This window comes from Mesoplodon mirus (genome assembly GCF_964341445.2).
Source record: "Mesoplodon mirus genome assembly, chromosome: 17".
Taxonomy (NCBI): Eukaryota; Metazoa; Chordata; class Mammalia; order Artiodactyla; family Ziphiidae; genus Mesoplodon; species Mesoplodon mirus.
In genome coordinates, this window is record NC_138993.1 from 5,918,407 (window position 1) to 5,939,256 (window position 20,850).

Genomic DNA, 20,850 nt, shown 5'->3' on the forward strand with positions numbered 1-20,850 from the left:
GTGTCATTAATATACCATATCAATACAATAAAAAAACCTATATGATCATTTCACAAGGTGCAGAAAAAGCATTTGACAAAATCCAAACCCCTTTCATGATAAACACAGTCAACAAACTAGGAATAGAAGGGAACTTCCTCAATCTGATAAAGGGCATACACCAAAAAAACCTAACAGCTAACATCACACTTAATGGTTAAATACTGGATGCTTTCCCCCTAGGATTAGGTACAAGACAAGGTTGTCCACTCTCACCACTTCTATTCAACATTGCATTAGGGGTTCAATGGCTATAATGGCTATTATGAAAACTGCTGCAATAAACATTCCAGCCAGTGCAATTAGGCAAGGAAAAGAAATAAAGGGCACCCAGATTTGAAAGGAATACGTTTTCTCTATTTTCAAATGACATGATTTGTATATAGAAAATCCTAAGGAATCTACTAAAAAACTATCAATTGGAACTAGTAAATGAATTCAGCAGATTTCAGGATTCAAGATCAACATACAAAAAAGAATTATGTACCTCTATGTACTTGCAATGAACAATCTGAAAATAAAAATTTAAAAATTCATTTAAAATAGCGTCAAAAAGAATAAAACACTTAGGAATATACTTAACAAAAGAAGTGTGAAACTTATGCTTTGAAAACTGCAAAATGTTGTGGAAAGAAATTAAGGATCTAAAAAACTGGAAAAATCTCCAATGTTCGTGAATTGGAAGACTTAATATTGTTAAGATGGCAGTGCTCCTCAAATTGATCTGCAGATTCCACACAATCCCTATCAGAATGCCAGCTGACTTCTTTGTAGAAATTGACAAGCTGATTCTAAAATTCAGAATTGAAAGGGATCCAGAAGTGCCAAAACAATCTTGAAAAAGAACAAAGTCTGAGGACTTGCTCTTCTCAATTTCAAGAGTTACTACTAAAACTATAAACAACAATGATTAAGACAGGATTGTACTGGCATAAAGACAGACATATAGATCAACGGGGTAGACTAAGAGTCCAGAAATAAGCCCACGAGTCCATGGTCAGTTGGTTTTCGACAAGGCTGTCGAGACCATTCAATGGGGAAAGATCTGTCTTTTCAACAAATGGTGCTAGGGCAACTCCACGTGCAAAATAGAATTGGACTTTTACGTCACACCATATATAAATATGAACTCAAAATGTATCAAAAGATTAAGTTTAAGAGGTAGAACTGTAAAACTCTTAAAAGAAAGCACAGAGGTAATCTTCATGATCTCAGATTTGGCACTGGATTCTTATATATGATACAAGCAACAAAAGAAAAAAATAGATCAATTGGACTTCATCAAAATTTAAAACTTTTGTGCTTCAAAGAATACTACCAAGAAAGTGAAAAGAGAATGCCCAGAGTGCGAGAAAATATTTGAAAAGTATCTACCTGATAAGAGATTTGTATCTAGAATATATATTTATATATCTAGAATACATTAAAATCTAGACATAGATATATGTATCTTAATACGTATCTCTAAATTATATGCCTAGAGTATAAAATATATATTTATAATATATAACTATATAAAATATATTAATACATATTAACAACAAAAAGTTGAAGAACTCTTACAACTCAGTAACAAAGACAAATAACCCAATTTAAAAAATGGAAAAGGGATCTGAATAGACATTTCTTCAGAGAAGATGTACAAATAATCAATGAGCACATGAAAAGATGCTCAGCATCCCAAGCCATCAGGGAAATGCACATCGAATCCACAATGAGATACTGCCTCATATGCACTAGGATGGCTACAACAGAAAGAAATGATAACAATTATTGGTGAGAATTTAGAGAAACTGGAACCCTCATAAGCTGCTGGTGGGAACGTAAAATGGTGCAGCCACTTTGGAAAACAGTCTGGCAGTTCTTCAAATCGTTAAGCATACAGTTACCATTATGACCTGGCATTTCCTCCCCTCGGTATCTACCCTAGAGAATAAAAACTTATATACACACAAAAACTTGTATAACGAATGTTTATTGCAACATTATTCATAATAGCCAAAAGATGGAAACAATTCAAATGTCCATCTACTGATAAATGGATAGCTAAAACGTGGGAGACCCATACAATACAGTGGAATATTATTTGGCAATTTAAAAAAATGAAGTGCTGATGAGAACATGCTGTATAGCACAGGGAACTCCACTTCACTTCGCTGTACAGTAGAAACTAACAACATTATAAAACAATTATACCCCAATTAAAAAAATAAATGAAGTGCTGATACATGGTACAGCACAGATGAACCTCAAAACATTATGCTGAGTGAAAGAAGCCAGCACATATATGTGAACACTGGTGATGTGGTAATGGCTACATATGTCTGTCCGTGTGCTAAAGAAAATTAAATTGTACAATTTAAAAAGCTGAATTGTATGTGAATGGTATCTCAAAAAGCTTATTTTGAAAGAAAACAGAACTTTGGGCTCTTTCTCAGAAATGGTGACCCACTGTTTCCTGAGCTGGAACTTTTCCTGAAGATCATCCAGTGCAAACTCCTTACCTTCTGGGTCTTTTCAACCTTTCTCTCCCATTCCCGTTTGCATTCGAGGAGGCCACTCACACAAAAAAAGGAATTTTCTCCTGTGACAAAGTCATTTTGATTGTAAACATGTAGTTTAGTTCCCCTTGGCAGCCCCAGGTCAGCAGGGAGCATAGTGAAACATCTCTGCCTTCATTCAGCTGGGAGGTTACTACTTGCCTGGTGTATCTGAGTATTATGGTCCACACAGCATTTCCTAGTGAGTTATCCCAGTTATCAGTCAGATCTTCATCTTGATCAGTTAAAGCACCTCAAAAGAAAAGAAAGAAAAAGAGAAAGCTAGGCAGGAAGGTAAGAAGGAAGAGAGGGGAGAAGGAATGGAAGGATGGATGGATGGATGGATGGATGAAGGAAGGAAAGACGGGAGGAAGGAAGCAAATGAGACAGAAATAAAGGAGAAAGGAAAGGAGAAAGCAAGCAGCTCTGACGGACAACCACAACTCCTTCTTCTACTGCCAAGATTTGGGGCCATGACCCAAGTTCTACCAAGTTCTACCATTCCCAGCTCTGCCTCTGAATCATAAAACTGTAAAACTGTTAAGGGACTCGTATGATACCCTAACTCATGTTGTAGAAGAGGAAACTGAGCCCCAGAGAGAAGGAGAGACCTTCCCACAAGCACAGGAATAGTACAAATGGCTGAGCCACACCTGCATTCAGGTGTCCTGGTCCTAGACCATCCTCTCTCCACCACACCAAAATCCAGCCCTGACCCTCCTGAATGACTTGGGAGTGACAACTACACCTTCAAATACCCGACCAATGGGATGGAAGGAAGGAAGCGTGGAGGGAAGGGAAGATGGCACCGAGACAGGGACAACATGGGATCTTCTGGCAGGAGCTCAGAAATATGAAATGACAGACTGGTAAGAAATTCTCACTATGAACATCAAGCCTGAGTCATTGGACCCTCTGCTTAGCTCTCTCTGCTGTAAGGTGCTGGGGGTCCTTTGGGGGGGCCTCTGTGACCACCTCAGGACCAAGAGCAGACAAACCAGAGAAAGTCCTGTCCTATGGAGCCTAGAGATGGAAGTCCTTCCAAGCGGACAGTCATCCTCCAGTGCAGGGGGGTGCTTGCTCGCTGGGACACAGGTTCTCCTAGAGGGCAGCTGCCCATCAGGAGAACATTCCCTCCAGGGTCATGCACTGTAGGAGTCGGGAACCAGGGTTCTGTTGAGGTCAGGCACTGCCACCCTGTGACGCTCTGGGGCTCAATTTCCTCTAGAAAATGTGACAGGCACTTTCCTGCCCCCAAACCTGTGATTTGTTATGCATGCACGTGAAATGTCCACACTGGGAGCAGCACACTGACATCCCCCCGGGGGGGCGGGGGGAGAGGCAGGGAAGGCAAAGGGGGCGGGGTAGCCGTACGCGAGGCGGTAGGTGGCGGCCTGTTGAGGATGTGAGGCCACGTCTGGAAGGGGCAGCCCCTGCTTGTGCAGCCAGCTGTTGCCAAGCGGGAATACAGGCCAGCGTGGCTCGAGTTTCCAGTTTTTAAAGATGAGTAGGAAAGCAGATTTTTATGTGAACTCCTCCAATTATTAACTACTGGCAGCGAAAAGCATTACGCCTGCCAATCAAAACGCATGTCAGCTGCATCTGGCCCGAACACTTCCAGTCTGCAGCCCATCACTGCCCTCCATGGCCCCCCACACAAAGTTCCAAGGGAGTCATGGGTGGGGAAGCTCAGCAAGACCGTGTTGCCAAGAGCAGGCACCTCAGAGTCAACCAGACCTGGGTCCGAAGCTTGACTTGGGAGCTTACACAAAGTACCCAAACTTGAATGTGGTATTAAATTTCTTCAACTTTCCTGTAGAAGGAGACTGATAATAGAATTTTTCCCGTTGGGTTTCAAGGATGAAATGAGATGATGTATGGTAATGAACCTCAGCCAGGGATCAATAAATGATAGAGGTGCACACTAGGCCCTACCCACATCTCAACAGTGGAAAGGCCTTGGGGCATCAGCTTATCCAATCCCACCAAGTGAGCACCTGTGCTGTGCTTGAAAACCTAGATGCACGGGGAACTCACCACCTCCCAAGACAGGTCGTTCCACTGTTGGATAGCTTTAGACGTTAGACAGTGTTTTCTTACATCGAGCTGAAATCTGCCTGTCTTGACTTCTTTCATTCTTAAATAGTAGCTCTGCCATCTAGGATTATAAAGATGAAGCTTAAGCTCTTTCCCACATAGGAAAACTTTGAAGGAGACAATCACACACTCGTGTCTCCTATTTTCCCACCTAATTCTTTACTTTTTTAAACATTTCTGTTCCTTTAGTTGTTCCTTGCCAGTGAAAATAAGAAAACCATCAAATTACTTAACACCCACAACCCGGTGAGGCAGGTACCCATTTTACAGATGAGGAAAATGAAGTTTGGGGGACAGGTTAAGGAATTTGCTCGGAATTCCTGTCTTCATTGTCCCTCTTGAAATGTAAACTAAACATGACTAGCACCACCTTTATTCTGAACCCCATCTATTTGTTAATGCAGTTCAAGGTTGGGTTCCTTTTCTTGGTGAATGTGGAGTCAACTAGAAGCCTGAAGTCTTTCTCGCATGTGTTGTCTCAGCCGCCACCTCCCACAGCCTCCTCGTAGTCCTACAGTGGTTAGTGGGCTTTGCAAGCCAAATACAGTCCTTTACACTTATTCCTGTCAAATCTCATTTGGTTAATCCCAGGTCACAATTCTAGTCAGTTGAACATTTTTTGGACAGTGATTCTGTCACGTGACATGTGCATCTTTGCCCCCGATTTGGCTCCTTTGCTCCGTGTGCCCTTCGTTTCCTCATTAATGCCCAGGAGGCCAGGTGAGACTAATATAAATTTTAAAACCTCATGTTTGGGCTTCCCTGGTGGAGCAGTGGTTGAGAGTCCGCCTGCCGATGCAGGGGACGCGGGTTCGTGCCCCGGTCCGGGAGGATCCCACATGCCGCGGAGCGGCTGGGCCCGTGAGTCCTGGCCGCTGAGCCTGCGCGTCCGGAGCCTGTGCTCCGCAACGGGAGAGGCCACAGCAGTGAGAGGCCCACGTACCGCAAAAAAAAAAAAAAAAAACACCAAAAAACAAAAAAACCTCATGTTTGTTTCATTTAGCAAACACCTGTGAGCACCTCCTACTTGGCTGGAGCCATCAGGGTGAGCAAGACAGTCGGTGCTGTTCCTCACAGAACGGGTGAGTCCTACGTGAGGAGGGGGTCAAACCTAGATTGGGGGGCCTGAGGAGCTTCCCAGGACGGGTGTTGTTTAACTCAAGACCTGAAAAATAAGTGCCAGAACGCTGGTGCAGAAGAGTGGGGGAGGGGTGGGGAGGGGTGGGGTGTCCCCGGCAGAGCATCCCCGGTCTAGGCCCCTCTTCCTGCTCTCTTCCCATAGTGCTTTACAATACGGCTAGCTGTAAACTACTTTATTTGTATCACTAATTGTAGACCCTTGACAGTTAAGGGGATCATCTTTGTACTTCCTCCTCTGCCCAGCGCAGTGCCTGTCACCATGGTAACTACTATTGACTGGTCCCCCGATAAGTGTAGGCACAGCGCTAGGGATATTACCTCACTGACTCTCCTGACAAATGCACAAAGTACCACTCTTCTGGTTTTACAAATGAGGAAACCGAGGCTCAGAAGATGGTAACGGTGGCAACAGCAGCAGCAGGAACAGGTAAGCAGGTGCAAACGACACGCCAGACACTGAACCTAGGCACTTTGTACACAGACTCCTGATGGGAAGGGGGCTGCTGCCTTCTCCACTGCGCACTAGTTACATGAGTAGTTAGATGGGCAGGTACTCAACCTCTCTGTGAAAAGGAGATGAAAACGATAGCGCTGCTCCCTAAGGTTGTTATGAGAATGAAATCATCAACCAATACAGGTGCCTAGGATAGCATCTAGCACACAGTGAGACCCAAGAGTGAACTGTTATTAAGGAATCTGTACAAAGACAAAGCCTTCTCATGTATCAGAACAGGGATCGAATCTAAGTTGAACCCTGGATCATGTTGTCTCAAATACAGCTTATTTACATACACACTACTATGTATAAAATAGATAATCAACAAGGACTTACTGTATAGCACAGGGAACTCTACTCAATATTCTGTAATCTAAATGGGAAAAGAATTTGAAAAAGAACAGATATAGGTATAAATGAATCACTTTGCTGTACACCTGAAACTAACAACATTGTACATCAACGATACTCCAATATAAAATAAAATAAAAAACATATTAATTGATATTTGATGAAGGATGGAAGAGAGGGGCATTGATTGCACTAGGAAGTCACCAACCGTGAATAGCACAGTCAGTTAGCCAAGATGACTGCCAACGCAACCCAGCAAAAATGCACTGGATGCCAAAACAACAAATATTTTAAACAGTAAAGGAAAACTAAAGAGTGTCCAAACTGCAAGGACCACAGAGATCAAAACTAGGGCACCTCCTTGTCTCTAGGCGGGGCTGGCATTTCATTACCGTTGTTAGAGAAAGTTATGAAATGTCAGAAACTTAAAGCCTTTTCAGCTTGAGGGGATTTCTCCTGAAAAAGTCCCTTGCTCATTTTTCTTAAAAAAATTACACGAAGGAGATTTTTTAAAAATCCTTAAAAACCATAAAGTTTTGATGGACAATCTTTCACACTTTCTGTTTGTGGGGAGGAAAATGAGAGGATATGGTCGATTTTATTGGATTTTTATTTCGACTTCACCGCCATCTTGAGATTTCATAATTCTATCTCAGTCACTAATTTTTCCTGGTCTTGGGTTGTGTCCAAGTGGCTCAGTCAAGAGTATGTTCATTCTGATTATTTTTGAGGATTTATGTAGTTGTACTCAATGCCTGGTGACACAGAATAGTGTTACAGCGAGCAAAGCTTAGCTGTGTGGCTGTCGAGAGCTGGCACGCCACATCTTTTTGGTATGGAGCCTAGAGAGTGTCGGGAAACGCTCTCTCTGAAGGAATGACCCCGGACATTTAATTGGCAGGTACCACCAAGGGCTAAGGGTGAAATTCCTAGGAACACGCTAGGTGAACACAGGGCTTGGGGCAAGGGCTAAAGAAAGAAGATGTGACACTCCCGACTTCCAACAAATCCACCACCACAAGTGGCTTCTGTCCCAACCACATGTAAATGTTTCCTATAATCAAGGTCCCTTGGTGTCTAATGACAAAAATGTCTCTAGAAGGGGAATGTGAAACGCCAGGGCTCAAGATATCAAGAGTGTCTTCCATGAAATTTTCACGTAGCTGGAAGGCGAATGGACAAGAGTTAAGCCCCTCTTCTCTAAACTCTTGCCCTGTGGTCCTAATCAGCTGTTCTCCATCCCCACCCCCGCCCCGTGATGGAGAGAACGGATAGTCTCCTTCATGCCTCAGCCTTAGAGGAAGCACAGCACCAGGCTATAGAGGGGTCTGTTTCCCAAGGAAAACTCCAACCAACCATGTCGTCAGTGTCTATTTTAAATCCTAGCAATATTTGTTTCCTCTTTTTCACAACTTCATCAAAATGGAAAAAAAAAAAAAAAAAGATCCAGCAAAACCTGACCTTGTATTAGATGTTTGATGAAGCTGTATGCAGAGAGGCCAGAGAATTCCTAGGAATTCTTTACAGAGGATCGTTTGAAGTAGAATTCTGCAAATACAGGTCAGCCTCAAACTGCTGCTACTTTAGGAAACCCACCTGGGCTTCCAGACGCGTAATCCAAAGGCTGAGAGTCCAAACTCTGTTCACCCCAACGTGTTCATCTGTCTCCTGGGCAGATACATCAGGCAATGATGTGAGAAGGATGGCAAACAAGATCTACCACCCAACCTGTCTGCATTGGCTGCTTCCTGGGGGTACAAGGTGTCTAGTACACTTTCTTCTCAACAACTCTGGGCTCAAGCAGTATCAGGCTTAGTCCCTGAGACCAAAACTCTGGGAAGCAATTCTTACGCGAGTATTCGTGCTAGAATAAGCAGAGGTTTCAGAAAGTAAGTGGAAGAAGCTATGCATTGAGGATAGAGATGAAGTGAGTAGGGGAGGTGAGGGGAGCAGCTTTTCCAATGGGCAGCGGGAGGGGTGATGAGTACCTGTTGAAACTGAGTTTTAAAACCAGAGAAGACCCTGGACAGTAACCAAGCAATAACAGATAATATCATAAATGTGCTAAGCAATCCAGGCCTAAAGAACTTGGCCAACCTATGGCTAAGTGGTCTTTCTTTTTTTTAAGTCCGTTTCTTTGTTGTTTGTTTTTTTTCTTCCTACAAAATGTCAACTGCTTTAGCCTGCTTTTCCTCAGAGGAGAATTTTGATGAATGGAAAAAGATAGTTTCTCTTGAAAGTTTCTCCCACAAAAATACAACGATGCCACTGAAAATGTTTCGGAGGCTTTGAAAATCTGTTCAGCCTCTCTCCCTCCCCATCATGGTTCCGACCTGCATGGAAGGCGGCGTGTTGACAAGGCAGCCAGCGATGCAACTGAGAGCACAGAGACCTCCTCTCACTTTGGGCTGGGGGTCTGACACCCTTTGTGCATCCCTACCTTAGAACTGTTATCACCACCCGGGAAAAAGTGCAGATGGGGAAACTCTGAGTACATCTGCAGATCGCTACTCTTTTCCTCCACGTCCCTGCTTGTTTCATGGCCGTGCTGATTGGACTTGCCACACGCTGTGGCAAACTGGGCAACAGGCAACCACTGCTCAGCCACTACCCAGTGAAGCAGTGCTGCCCCAGCACCCTGTGCACGCCCCGTGGTGCACTGGACCCAGGTAGGAGTCCAGTGGACGTGGTGTTGGAGCAGAACGATCCACACAACCTCAGTAAGTTCTACTGCGGGGCTCAGTAAGGACCATTAGAGGCGCCCTCTTCACTCCCTGGAAAGACCCGCTTCTGGGCAGTAGCTATTATTTTAAGAAGTTCAACCTGCACCTTTTAAAATCCTCATAGATCTATTGTAAGTCATGGTCCTAGAAAGGAACCCGGGGCCTCCAAAACCCTAAGATGCCGCAACTCTGCTCTTCGTACCTTCCACAGAACGGGAGGGCCCTGCGGGCGGCAGGTGTGTGACCCATGTCTACAGACGGACGCCATCTGCTGACTGCACCTCCTGGGTCACACCTATCTGTGGGAAACCCCATGTCAGGAATGTGAGGAGTGTGTACTGCATAAACCCACACATTTTATGACGGGTTGTAGCCACATCAACTCGAGGAGAGGGGTTATTTCCACCACCACGTTCTCGCCAGGCCTCTGTTTCAGGAGTGGCGTGCAAAAAACACCATGGTGCTTACGACTGGTGCTGTTTTCTTAAACACAAAGTACAGAAATGACCTGTCTCAACCTGTTAAAATTTTAATAAGTTTACCTGTTTACACCTTAATAAGATTGAAACCTTTAAACTTACTGTACTGAGTTCCACAATAAGAAATACATTTCACTTCAGACCCATTAAACACATACACACACTCATATGTATTTTACATATATGTGAGTATAATGTATGTATGTTGCATATTTTATAAAATGGAAACAAAAGATTTAAAAAGTTTCACTAAATGTTTACCCTTACTTTTTGCAATATACTTGGATATTTTCCATTTTATTCTGCTTTTTTTTGGGGGGGGGGGCGCGGGTGCCCCGCAGCTTGTGGGATCCTAGTTCCCCAAACAGGAATCCAAACCAGGCCCCCGGCAGTGAAAGCACGGAGTCCTAACCACTAGACCGCCAGGGAATTCCCCTGCTTTATTTTTTTTTAATGCTGATGACAGACCACTAATTTGATTTCACAGCCCATTGATGGTTGGGATTTTTCAGAGCCCTGCTCATCCTGGTAAACAGAATGATGTCTCTTTCCCTTGCCACGTGAGCTGGAACGCAGCGGTGAAAGAGTGTGTGCCCAAACAAGTTCTGACCCCATCAGGCAACCACACAAAGCTCTCTGGGATCGGGATTTGTTTCTGTAAGGCCTATCACTCAGAAAAACACCCTGAAACCAATGTAACCTACCATTCCTCAAAAGAAAGAAAAAAACATTGAATTTGAAATTTAAAAGAATGTAATAACTGTATAATGTATACTGTCAAAGATTAACAGTTGGTTCATAGTTTGAAATCAATAGCTGAAACTGTAGCATAGCGGAAACAGTCTTAACCTTGGGATCTGACCTGGATTCTCATCCTGGCTTGTCATTTTATTCGCTCTGTCTTGAGCAGGTCACAGCTGCTGTTTTCTCATACATAAAATGGGAGAAATAATACCAAAGTGGTTTATCTCAGAGAGTTATGTAAAAGCCCTTCAGGAAAACCTGATGTGTTGAACAAGTGAGTATGTTGAATCCTTTTCAGAATATCTGCACCTTTAGTATTTTTACTTGTTGGATATCCCTTAGCCACGCAGAGCTTTTTCCCACTAAATACGTTTATGTGAAGGCACAATGATCATTCTCTCCCAGGATATCTGGGTTGTTAGAATTTCTACTACTTTTCAATTACATACGCAGTGTGTCTGATCATTTTTCTACCTGAAATTAAGCTACTATGCAAATCTCATTCATTTTATACATAAAGGAGAACCAAAGGAAGGAAAATCTGTTGTGAAAATGCTCCAACCCATTTGCTTTAATAGGCGTAGAGAGAAAAACAACCAAGTAAAGAGAAGCAGAAGAGATGAGTTTCTTTTACAGGGAAGAACTAGAAGATATCCACTCAACCACAGCGCAGACTCCCATTTTTCTTTCCCTTTTCAATTATAACGCTTCAAGAGAAGACATTATACTTAAAGAGCCCTGAAAGTCTTGGACCTGGAGAGGGGAAGGGTATAGGCTGACTTCAAAGCATGGGGAACTCAACAGGCTAAGTTCAAGGTCTTCTTAACCAAATTAGAGACACTGACAAAGTATTAAATACTTTGGAGATGCCATTAAAATCTCTTCTGGTTAGTTTCCTTGCTTTACAGGCAAAACTCATATATTAAAATACTAATTGCAATGAAATCCTCTAACTTAGAAAAGGCTGATCTGGAGCCAATTTCTTGTTTATACCAAAAGGTCAGAAAAGAAATGCAAATGTGTTCCTTTTTCTCTGCAAGGCGGATGAACACTACCTAAGTAGCCCTGGCATTACCATTCAGCTAACATCTTTTTGTTTTGTAATTAGTAAAGCATCGAGGAGTACTTTTTGTTTTTCCTTATGACCCAGAATTTTGTAGCTATAATTGCTGGGGTATTCCACTCATTTTCCCAAAAGCAATTTTTTTTTTTTTTTTTTTGCAGTACGCGGGCCTCTCACTGCTGTGGCCTCTCCCGTTGCGGAGCACAGGCTCCGGACGCACAGGCTTAGCGGCCATGGCTCACGGGCCCAGCCGCTCCGCGGCATATGGGATCCTCCCAGACCGGGGCACGAACCCGTATCCCCTGCATCGGCAGGCGGACTCTCAACCACTGCGCCACCAGGGAGGCCCCCAAAAGCAATTTTTTAAAAATGTAGGTAGCATTTTTCAGTTACTCTCATTCAACAGCCATTTGTCAAGATCAAGCCAAGGGTGGGAATTTCCTGGCGGTCCAGTGGTTAAGACTTTGCCTTCCAATGCAGGGGGTGCAGGTTCGATCCCTGGTTGGGGAACTAAGATCCCACATGCCTTGCGGCCAAAAAACCAAAACATAAAAACAGAAGCAGTATTGTAACAAATTCAATAAAACTTTAAAAACGGTCCACATCAAAAAAAATTCTTAAAAAAAAAAAAAGATCAAGCCAAGGGTGTATCAGGAGAGGAAGATGATTGTCTTAGAATCAGTGTAATTTAGTGAGACAAGGCTCTACTTGGCTATGGGACCTGGGACCAGTGCCCAGGTGCCCCTACAGAACTCAAGGGTCACTTTCCCTCCTCCCTTCCACCACGACCCTCCAGCTCACCAAGGTGGATTGAATCCCTGCAATCCATCACCTTCTGTCCTTTCCCACAGCTATGACAACGGTGACCTTGGCAGCAGCCCTACCTGGTGTTCCTGCCTCAGTCTTGCCCCCTCCGGTCTCCTCCCACCACTGAGAATCTGAAGGGAAAAGTCTGACCACCTTACTCCGTTGCTAACCCTTTTCCGTCGCTCCCCATGTGGCCTCAAGTGAAGTGGATTTTAGGCCCTTGGCTTGTAAAATGGAGAGAAGAAAGCTTCACGGGATCGTTGTGAGAATCGAACAGCATAATGTAAATAAAACCACTTGTTTAAATGAAAAGAAACCACGAATGTAAGAAGTTATTATATTAAGGGAAATTTAAACTTAGCAGTAATTTAAATTTACCAGTAATTTAAATCCCAGGTCCCACAGCCAAGTAGAGCCTTGTCTCACTAAATTACACTGATTCTAAGACAATCATCTTCCTCTCCTGATATACCCTTGGCTTGATCTTTCTTTTTAAGAATTTTTTTTGATATGGACCATTTTTAAAGTCTTTATTGAATTTGTTACAATATTGCTTCTGTTTTATGTTTTGGTTTTTAAAGTAGTTATATTTCGGTTTTTAAAGTAAAGTAGTTAAATGTAGTTACTTGAGTAATTAAATTGATAATTTATTTACTTGAGTAAATAAATTGAAATTAATGCATTATGTCAGAGGTTTGGTAGATTTCTACAAGCTGTAATGATAAAGTCATGATATTGATTTTTCTGTATATTACATATACATATCAGATGTTATGTCCAAATCAGTGCTCAGGTGGGAACCATCTAAATAATAGTTTGCTTATAATCCACATGCACGGTTTGGTATCATGCAGACAAAGCTGTACAGCCCTGATTCTTTTTCTCAGAACCCTATCAGACTACAAATCTATGCCTTTTCTAAAGAGGTGTCTAATAGTGTTTCTCATCATTATAGAAAACCAAAATGAAACGCCAACACATCTGCAGATGCTTACCAGGGGGCAGAAATCGTACAAACAATAACATGTTCTAAAGTAAACATTCAACAATAATAAATAAGTGATAACCAGTTGACACCTAGTAAGTAGTCACAGCTGTGTATTAGGAACTGGTTGGAGTTATTAGTCCCATAGACAATCCTGAGTCACAAGAAACCAGACCAGTTTTGTGCCCCTGAATAAAATTAAACCTGTAATGTTGTAAATATTCAATAAGAATGGAAGCCTGAGACCAAATCTTCTCAGACACAAAATTAATAAAAGAATGAAAATAGGAAATGCATAAAATGTTAGGATACTTGGAAAAGTTACAGCTGCTTAATGAATTATATCATAGCTAACTTGGATTTTAGTAAAGTGTGATTATGAGACCAATATCACTCTACTGGGAAAGAGGCAACAAAATCCATGTTACTATTCAGAGCAGTACAGGTACAGGCACCTAGCAAGTGTTCCCTAAATATCTGCTAACCAGATTAACTGACAAACAAAGAACATTCAGGTGCTCTCTTATGGTCACTATTACTGATTCAAATATCTTTTGTTATTAGGGCTATTTAAAAGTCACGTCTCATAAAGATTTTCCCAATGAATGCATATAATATTCATAGTATTCCAATAATAACACCCTAGGAAACACAATCAATGCATTTTGATATCCTTCCGTCTCCAAGAACCCAGTCTTTGAAATAGAGAATTTCCTTCTACCCAACCAAATTGTGCAGGAGTTTTGAGATACGAGGACTTGTACCTTTATGCTAATGTTTGTGGGCTACTACCACAGAGCAGACATGATACATACATGACCCCACGGCCAGTACTCACCCCCGCTCCAGCCTCATACCAGACAGTGATAATTAGTGATGCCGCTCTTTCCTGCTTGGCCTGAAATTCATCCTCACTGTCAATTTCAACAGCGTATTCCACACAGCCCTGTTAATCGCTGCGTGTATTCCTCTGACAAATATTACTGAAGTCTTGCTATGAGCCAGGCACTGTACCCAGGAGGCACTTTGCAGATAAAAGTAATTAAGGCAGACATGGACCTTGCCCTCACAGAGCTTAGAATGACTATTGATGTGACACCCAAAGTGATTGTTACTTGCCAGATCTGCTCTATTGTATAGTGGAAGTGGAGATAATTCTAAACAGCTAAGTTTCTCTTCTGTTTTCAGAGGGGGTTGAAGTTGACAGGTTCTGCACACCTACCTACTGGCTCCATAACCCAGGAGGCCCACTGAGTAATGTAGGAGCGAAAGATGAAAATAACCGAATGTTATTTCTTAGGGAAAAAAAAAGAGAAATGGTCTTCTTTTACTCATTTTAAGTGTTTGATTCGGAAGGTCAGACCAATAAACCCACAGGAGAAAGTTTTATAAGAATTTTAGTATAAATGAATTTCCCCCCCATTTCCCCTAGAGAGACAGAAATAAAAGCATTTTCTTTCCTCCACAAGCACCAGGAAGAACATAACCTACTATGTGGAGCTAGAAAAAGAGAACAGATGTCTGAGCACATGACTTTTTCCATCGCCACTGGCACACGTTGTGTCTGTGTCTCTCTCTTTAATCCTGCTCCCCCCCGACCCCGCCCTCTCTTCCCTCTTGGAGAAGGCAGCTCTGCCTTCTCCAAGCCAAGATCCCTGGCCTCCTTCCTCCTCTTATTTTTAAGTGGGCTGGTTGCATTCCTATGATGGCGATCAATTAGCAAGTTGTTGCCTCCTCCAGTTCTCTGCCCACCCCACCCCCTCCCCCCGGAAAAGTGCAAAATGTACAAACAGGAGTTTGGCGGAGCAGGATAGAAAAGTGGCTCAGTCAAAGCAGGCTGATACGAGCTAGTATGTTACTGCCAATATCACACTACTGTTCTACTGGGTCTAAGACTAACCCTGAATCTGGAAAATGACACATTATGCTCAGGTAAAACACTGTCTAGTTGCCTTATTTCAAAAAAGATTCCCACCAAAATGTAAGTCTATGGTGCTGCCTTCAATGCAAAGACCCAGTTCTTTAACTCGCCGGGAGGAAGACCCAGGATGTGTGTTTAGGCTACTGACACTGATGGTTGGTTGTTTTGTTTTTTTAACTTGAGTTTGTGCCTGAGGTGCCTACTAATTTTGCTCTATGTGCGAGAGCTCTAGCTCTAAGGCTAGAGTCTTGCGCAAGTTTTGGAAACTGGCTGGAAGAAAACAAGGAAGAACAAAGTGACAAGTCATCTTCCTTATTATTCCTTCCAGGGATCCATTTCTACTGCCCCTTTATGTTTCTTGAAGGATTTTATATTTCTTCCCTCTGAATATTATTTCATTTCTTCATTTTCTAAGGAACGAAAAAACTAAAAAATTATACTATAAAAATTATAACCATAACATGATTCATTTTTTGTCTTTCGCCCTTTTCACTATGCAATGGCATGTGCCTGCTCTTATATCTTTATAATACTCGCTTTGTGAACATGAAATAACACAGTATCATTAACTGGAATTAATTCTGTAACCTTCAAGTGACATTACCAACATTACACTTATGAATTTAGTATAGAACAGTATTTTACAATTTCAACCTATCAGAGAATGCAGTTGTGTTAAAGGACAAAAATCTTGTATTTTGGGCTTCTCAATCATTAAGAAATAGAACTAAAAGCCTGCCATTCATTTATTCATCCCACGATGTGCCAGACAGTATTCTAGGTGCCATGGATACAGTGGTGAACAAAATAGACAAGAGTCTCTCCCTTAAGGGAGCGTGCAACTGACTGACTGGTCCTTGAAAATTCTGGTTGAAACTGACACTCAGGAAATACAGGAAAATGCACTCCACAAGTTTCAACAGCTAGGGTAGGCTCTCTTTCCTGGCCCACTTCTTTCACAGTCACTAGGAAAGCTCCCTTTCCAATGGATCAGGTGGCTTTATGACCCACTGCAAAGTTATAGCAAAGAGAATGTAGAAAGTGGACGTCTTACCATTAATAAATATGTAGACTGTAGATTCTGCTTTCTTTTTCTTGGAAGCAGGTATAGAGAGATATTTGCAGCTGTAGAAGCCAGTGTGGTTTGCCTGAGCCCCGTTCAAGGTCAAAGTACTGCAGAACTGCTTGCCACTCCTTCCACAGGCAGATTTAGTTATGCTCAGCCTCCGGCTTTGGCTTTCCTTACTCACTGTTGCAGGCAAAGACCATGAATGGGCCCCTTCCCCTCTGCAATCACAGGTAAGAAAACAAAACACAGTCAGTCATGGCTGGGGCCCGTTCTGAAGCTGTCACTTCTATCCTGATGTCTTTTCTTAAGTACAGTCATTTTCTTTACAGAAAAGTAACACATTTAGAAAAGCCTTTAAACAACTCAAAATGTTCGGGGCATCCCTTCCCCTGATTCCCTGTGAGTGAGTAATTCCCTCCCATCCCATGGATGAATGAATCACCCTCCAGGGGAAGCTGGATGCATGAGGTTTGCACTTGGCAGATGACGGAAGACCACTGACGTCTACCTGTCTACTCTGGGGGGCCACCTTTCTACTCTCCTAGGGAGTGATTCTGCCTAAGGAAGAGCAATCAGATTGTCCCCAAACCAATATGGTCACTCACCTGCATTTGAGATACAGCGTCTGGCCTGCTTGTATCACGTGCTGGGTGCCTTTTAAACTCAGCTCAGGACCTTTTAATTTTGAACCTGAACTACATCCTGGAAAAAAAGTTTTTGAAATGTGTTATTTGCAAATTGCCCTCTCATCTTTTTTTAAAAGGTGTATCTTTCCATAAAAGGTAACTTTTCATCTTTAACTTACTTGCATAGGCAAAACGGTACATCTGATACAAATTTATTTTAATTCACAAATTTTTTCTATTCCAAGACTTCTTGCTCATGAATATTGTATATCCTACTATGCCAAATGATCTAAATCATATTCAAAAGCCCATTAATTTAGAACACTAATAAATTCAATCATGATTCAAAGTGCAACCGTATTAAAATATATAGTAACTACTTAAAAACTCTCAGGATTAAAGGTCAATGTCATCCAAAATATATTTCTAATACTTAACTACCAACATGGGTCATCTGGTTAAACAGGCCCGTCTGATCTTCTTCCTGAATACAAGGCATGGAACTTTTCCTGGATTCTAGACATACTTCAGTCATTAGTTGAGCCATGATATTCTAGGCGAGTCATTTCTCTTTCTGAACTGGTTTCCTCATTTGGAAAACTAATTATAGAATCAAAATCAGTTTTAGAAGCCACTTGGTTTGTCTTACATAATCTCCAACTTCCTTCTACGATGGAAGAGAAAAGAGGGAACTGTCTGCTCCTACGTGACATTTGACAAGTATATTTCATGGGGATCGTTGTGAGACAATGAGATCAGCTATGCAGAAGTGTGCTAAGATCAACACATCTCCCTATGACACAATATCTCCTCATGACACAGTATCTCCTCACGACACAATATCTCCATAAAACACAGTATCTCCATATGACACAATATCTGCATACAACACAGTATCCATCCTGGGGACCAGCTATGAGACCCTGGCCAGATCACCCTCTCCAGATATCAGTTCTCTTATCTGTAAGACGGCAGACTGGACTGCATAACTTTGGTTCTCTGTCCATTTCTGACATCCCCAGATCCACAATTCTTTTTTTTTTTTTTTTTTTTTTTTTGCGGTACGCGGGCCTCTCACTGTTGTGGCCTCTCCCGTTGCAGAGCACAGGCTCCGGACGCACAGGCTCAGCGGCCATGGCTCACGGGCCCAGCCGCTCCGCGGCATGTGGGATCTTCCCGGACCGGGGCTCGAACCTGTGTCCCCTGCATCAGCAGGCGGACTCTCAAACACTGCGCCACCAGGGAAGCCCCAGACCCACAATTCTTTGAGCCATTGGTGCCGTAGAGGTTCAGTCTCTGCTGAAGCTCTTGACTTAGCAGAAGAGGTCTCTGATCAGGAGCTCTCCCCTCATCCCCTGCTCTCCCCCCACTCCTGGTAGAAGCAGGAGATGGGGCTCAGGATTAGCAGGGGTAAGGGTCAGCAGGAGGGAGAAAAGATATTCTTGGAAGCAGGGAAGTTATGTATGCAGAACCGATCTTAGGGAATATTTTCTACATAAAAAATACGTTTCCAAACTGGAATCCAAAGCAGAAGACTGGGATCTTAGACCACAGACCTGCACGTGTCAGACTCCACGGGGAAGTCTAGCAATGCTCCCTAGTGTTTCTCTCAGGTCCAAATATCGCAAAGAAAACTAGACTCAGTGAAAGATCTGCCTTGGAAGCTTAATCTCTCCACCTCCTGCCGGCGTGCCTCGGCATTACTGGATGTGCTTCTCCTTGGCATCCTCACGTGTGAGCCACAAAGTCCACAGGCACAGCATGGGGACTTGGTGCTCTGTTGTCTGGGGGGCGGGCACACCACCTGGCATGTGGCAGACAGATGCCCCTGTCACCGACACCTAGCAGAATCACTCCCCTCCCCCACTCCCATCAGAGAACGTTTTGCTGGGTATGTAACTGAAAAGATGTTAGATGAACATTATCTGCTTTGCTGGTGTTGCTGATGATATTAATATTTTGAAAGTCACTTTTATATACAATAGGCCCTGGTATCAAATTATGATTGGAGCAAATGGCTCAATATTAGCTAAATTTAAATTCGAATGACCGTTTCATCGAGCTCCCCTTGTTCTATCAAATAACCTCATAGAACAAGTCGACCCATTCAGGTACCTAAAGAAGAATTCTGTACTTTCCTCATGTTTATGAGTTTTCTGAAGTAACAGGGTAGCTCAAAATCAGTGATCCAGGAGAACACTACGTCTTTCAAAGGCCACAGCCAGCAGTTACTAACGCCTGCCCTGAAAAGTGTCCAGGCCAGAATAGTCTCTGCCCTTCTTTGTGGCATGGAACTCCAGGGATTTAACTGAGCAATTGTTCGTGGGTTGGAAAAGGTCCACCCCAAGCTTCCTGTGGAAAATTCTGGCAATACTTGCAGGTATCTCTGTGGTTTGTGTGCACATAATGAGTTTTCCCATCCAGGAGAGGCCAAGGGGAAGATGCCTTCCTTCCCTGGTATGAGGTGATTCCTACTTTTTTCCCTTTTTTTGTTGCTATTTTGGTTTCCAAATTGTGTGACTCTTTCTCTATCAGTGCCCTAGAACACCAGTACTCCTGACCCTTGTCAGAGAGGATCTTAAACCTTGAGAGAACCACCCAGATCCCAGCAGAAAGAGATGTGTCATGTAGAGAATATCCCTCAAAAAATATGCCAACTGCACATCCCTCTCTGCAGTCCCCACTCCAGCCTCCAACCAAAAGAAAACCACTTAACTGAGTGGTTAAATAAGACAATGAGAGAAAAATAGGATTATTGGAAAGCTTAGGGGGATAAATATTGAGAAAAATATTTTGCTATCGAATTTGTCTCTGCTGACATCATGAATTTTGCCCTTGGAACAAGGAAGCTAGATAAAAGTAGTTGATTGAAAGAAAGGAAAGGACAGGTATCAGGAAACAGCATTTCGAAGTAACTGGACACTTTGGGACATCACATCCTTCAGTTAATAGGAAACTAGAATCTCATAAAGATGAACGGAAGTACCAAGACTACAGTTTAACAGGAAAACTAATAAAGAAAAAGGAAAGTGAGATATTTATTCCTCAACTGCTCTGAAATGTCATTAGGCCTTGAAACACTTCTTTGAAACAGTTTAATGCCCATACACCCACTTGCGTAATGAATATTTAACACTTTTTGAGTGTCTCCTGCGTGTCAGACACTTTCTCCATCTCGGTGGTGATGTGTATAAGGACGTGAATATGCATACATCCAAGATCTGATATCTTCTTCCCACCATGAGCAACTCTGTTTGCTCGACTCATGAGTAGCTCAGAGTCACATTGTCCACTTAGAAATAAATCCACAGGATACTTCATTTTGAAGGGTGGAGTGCTACAACTTAACAATGATCCCCCATTGTGAAGCTCAGATGGGGATCAGAACTTTCCACTGTTTGCCATGGTAGCCTAAAAGTCTCGTTTAAAAGAATCATTGTCCCCTCAGGAAACTAGGTGGTCCATGAACTATTGTTTTCATCAAAGTCAACTACGATAGAATCATGAGGGTCAAAGAGATCTCCTTATACGAGGAAAATTACTATTTAAATAAAACCAAACAAAAAACTCAATGCAATCAACATGAAAAGGCAGTCTACTGAATGGGAGAAAATATTTGCAAATCATATGTCTGATAAGGGGTTGATATTCAAAATATATATTTAAAAAACCCACATACAACTCAATAGGACAAAACCAAACCATCCAATTTTCAAAATGGGCAGAGGATCTGAACAGACATTTTCCCCAAAGACAGACTGTCAACAGGT

General features: G+C 42.5%; 1 protein-coding gene across 3 annotated transcripts in view; it reads right to left on the minus strand.

Moving 5' to 3' along the window:
* FLT1 (fms related receptor tyrosine kinase 1) overlaps positions 1–20,850 on the minus strand; it is a 175,982-nt gene that overhangs the window by 130,992 nt on the left and 24,140 nt on the right. For all 3 annotated transcript variants that reach the window (XM_082602602.1, XM_082602603.1, XM_082602604.1), the window contains exons 2-3: positions 17,060–17,156; positions 16,440–16,672 (exon numbers count right to left, since the gene is read on the minus strand). In XM_082602602.1, the coding sequence (XP_082458728.1) occupies positions 16,440–16,672; positions 17,060–17,156 (330 nt within the window). The remainder of the gene's footprint in view (positions 1–16,439; positions 16,673–17,059; positions 17,157–20,850) is intronic.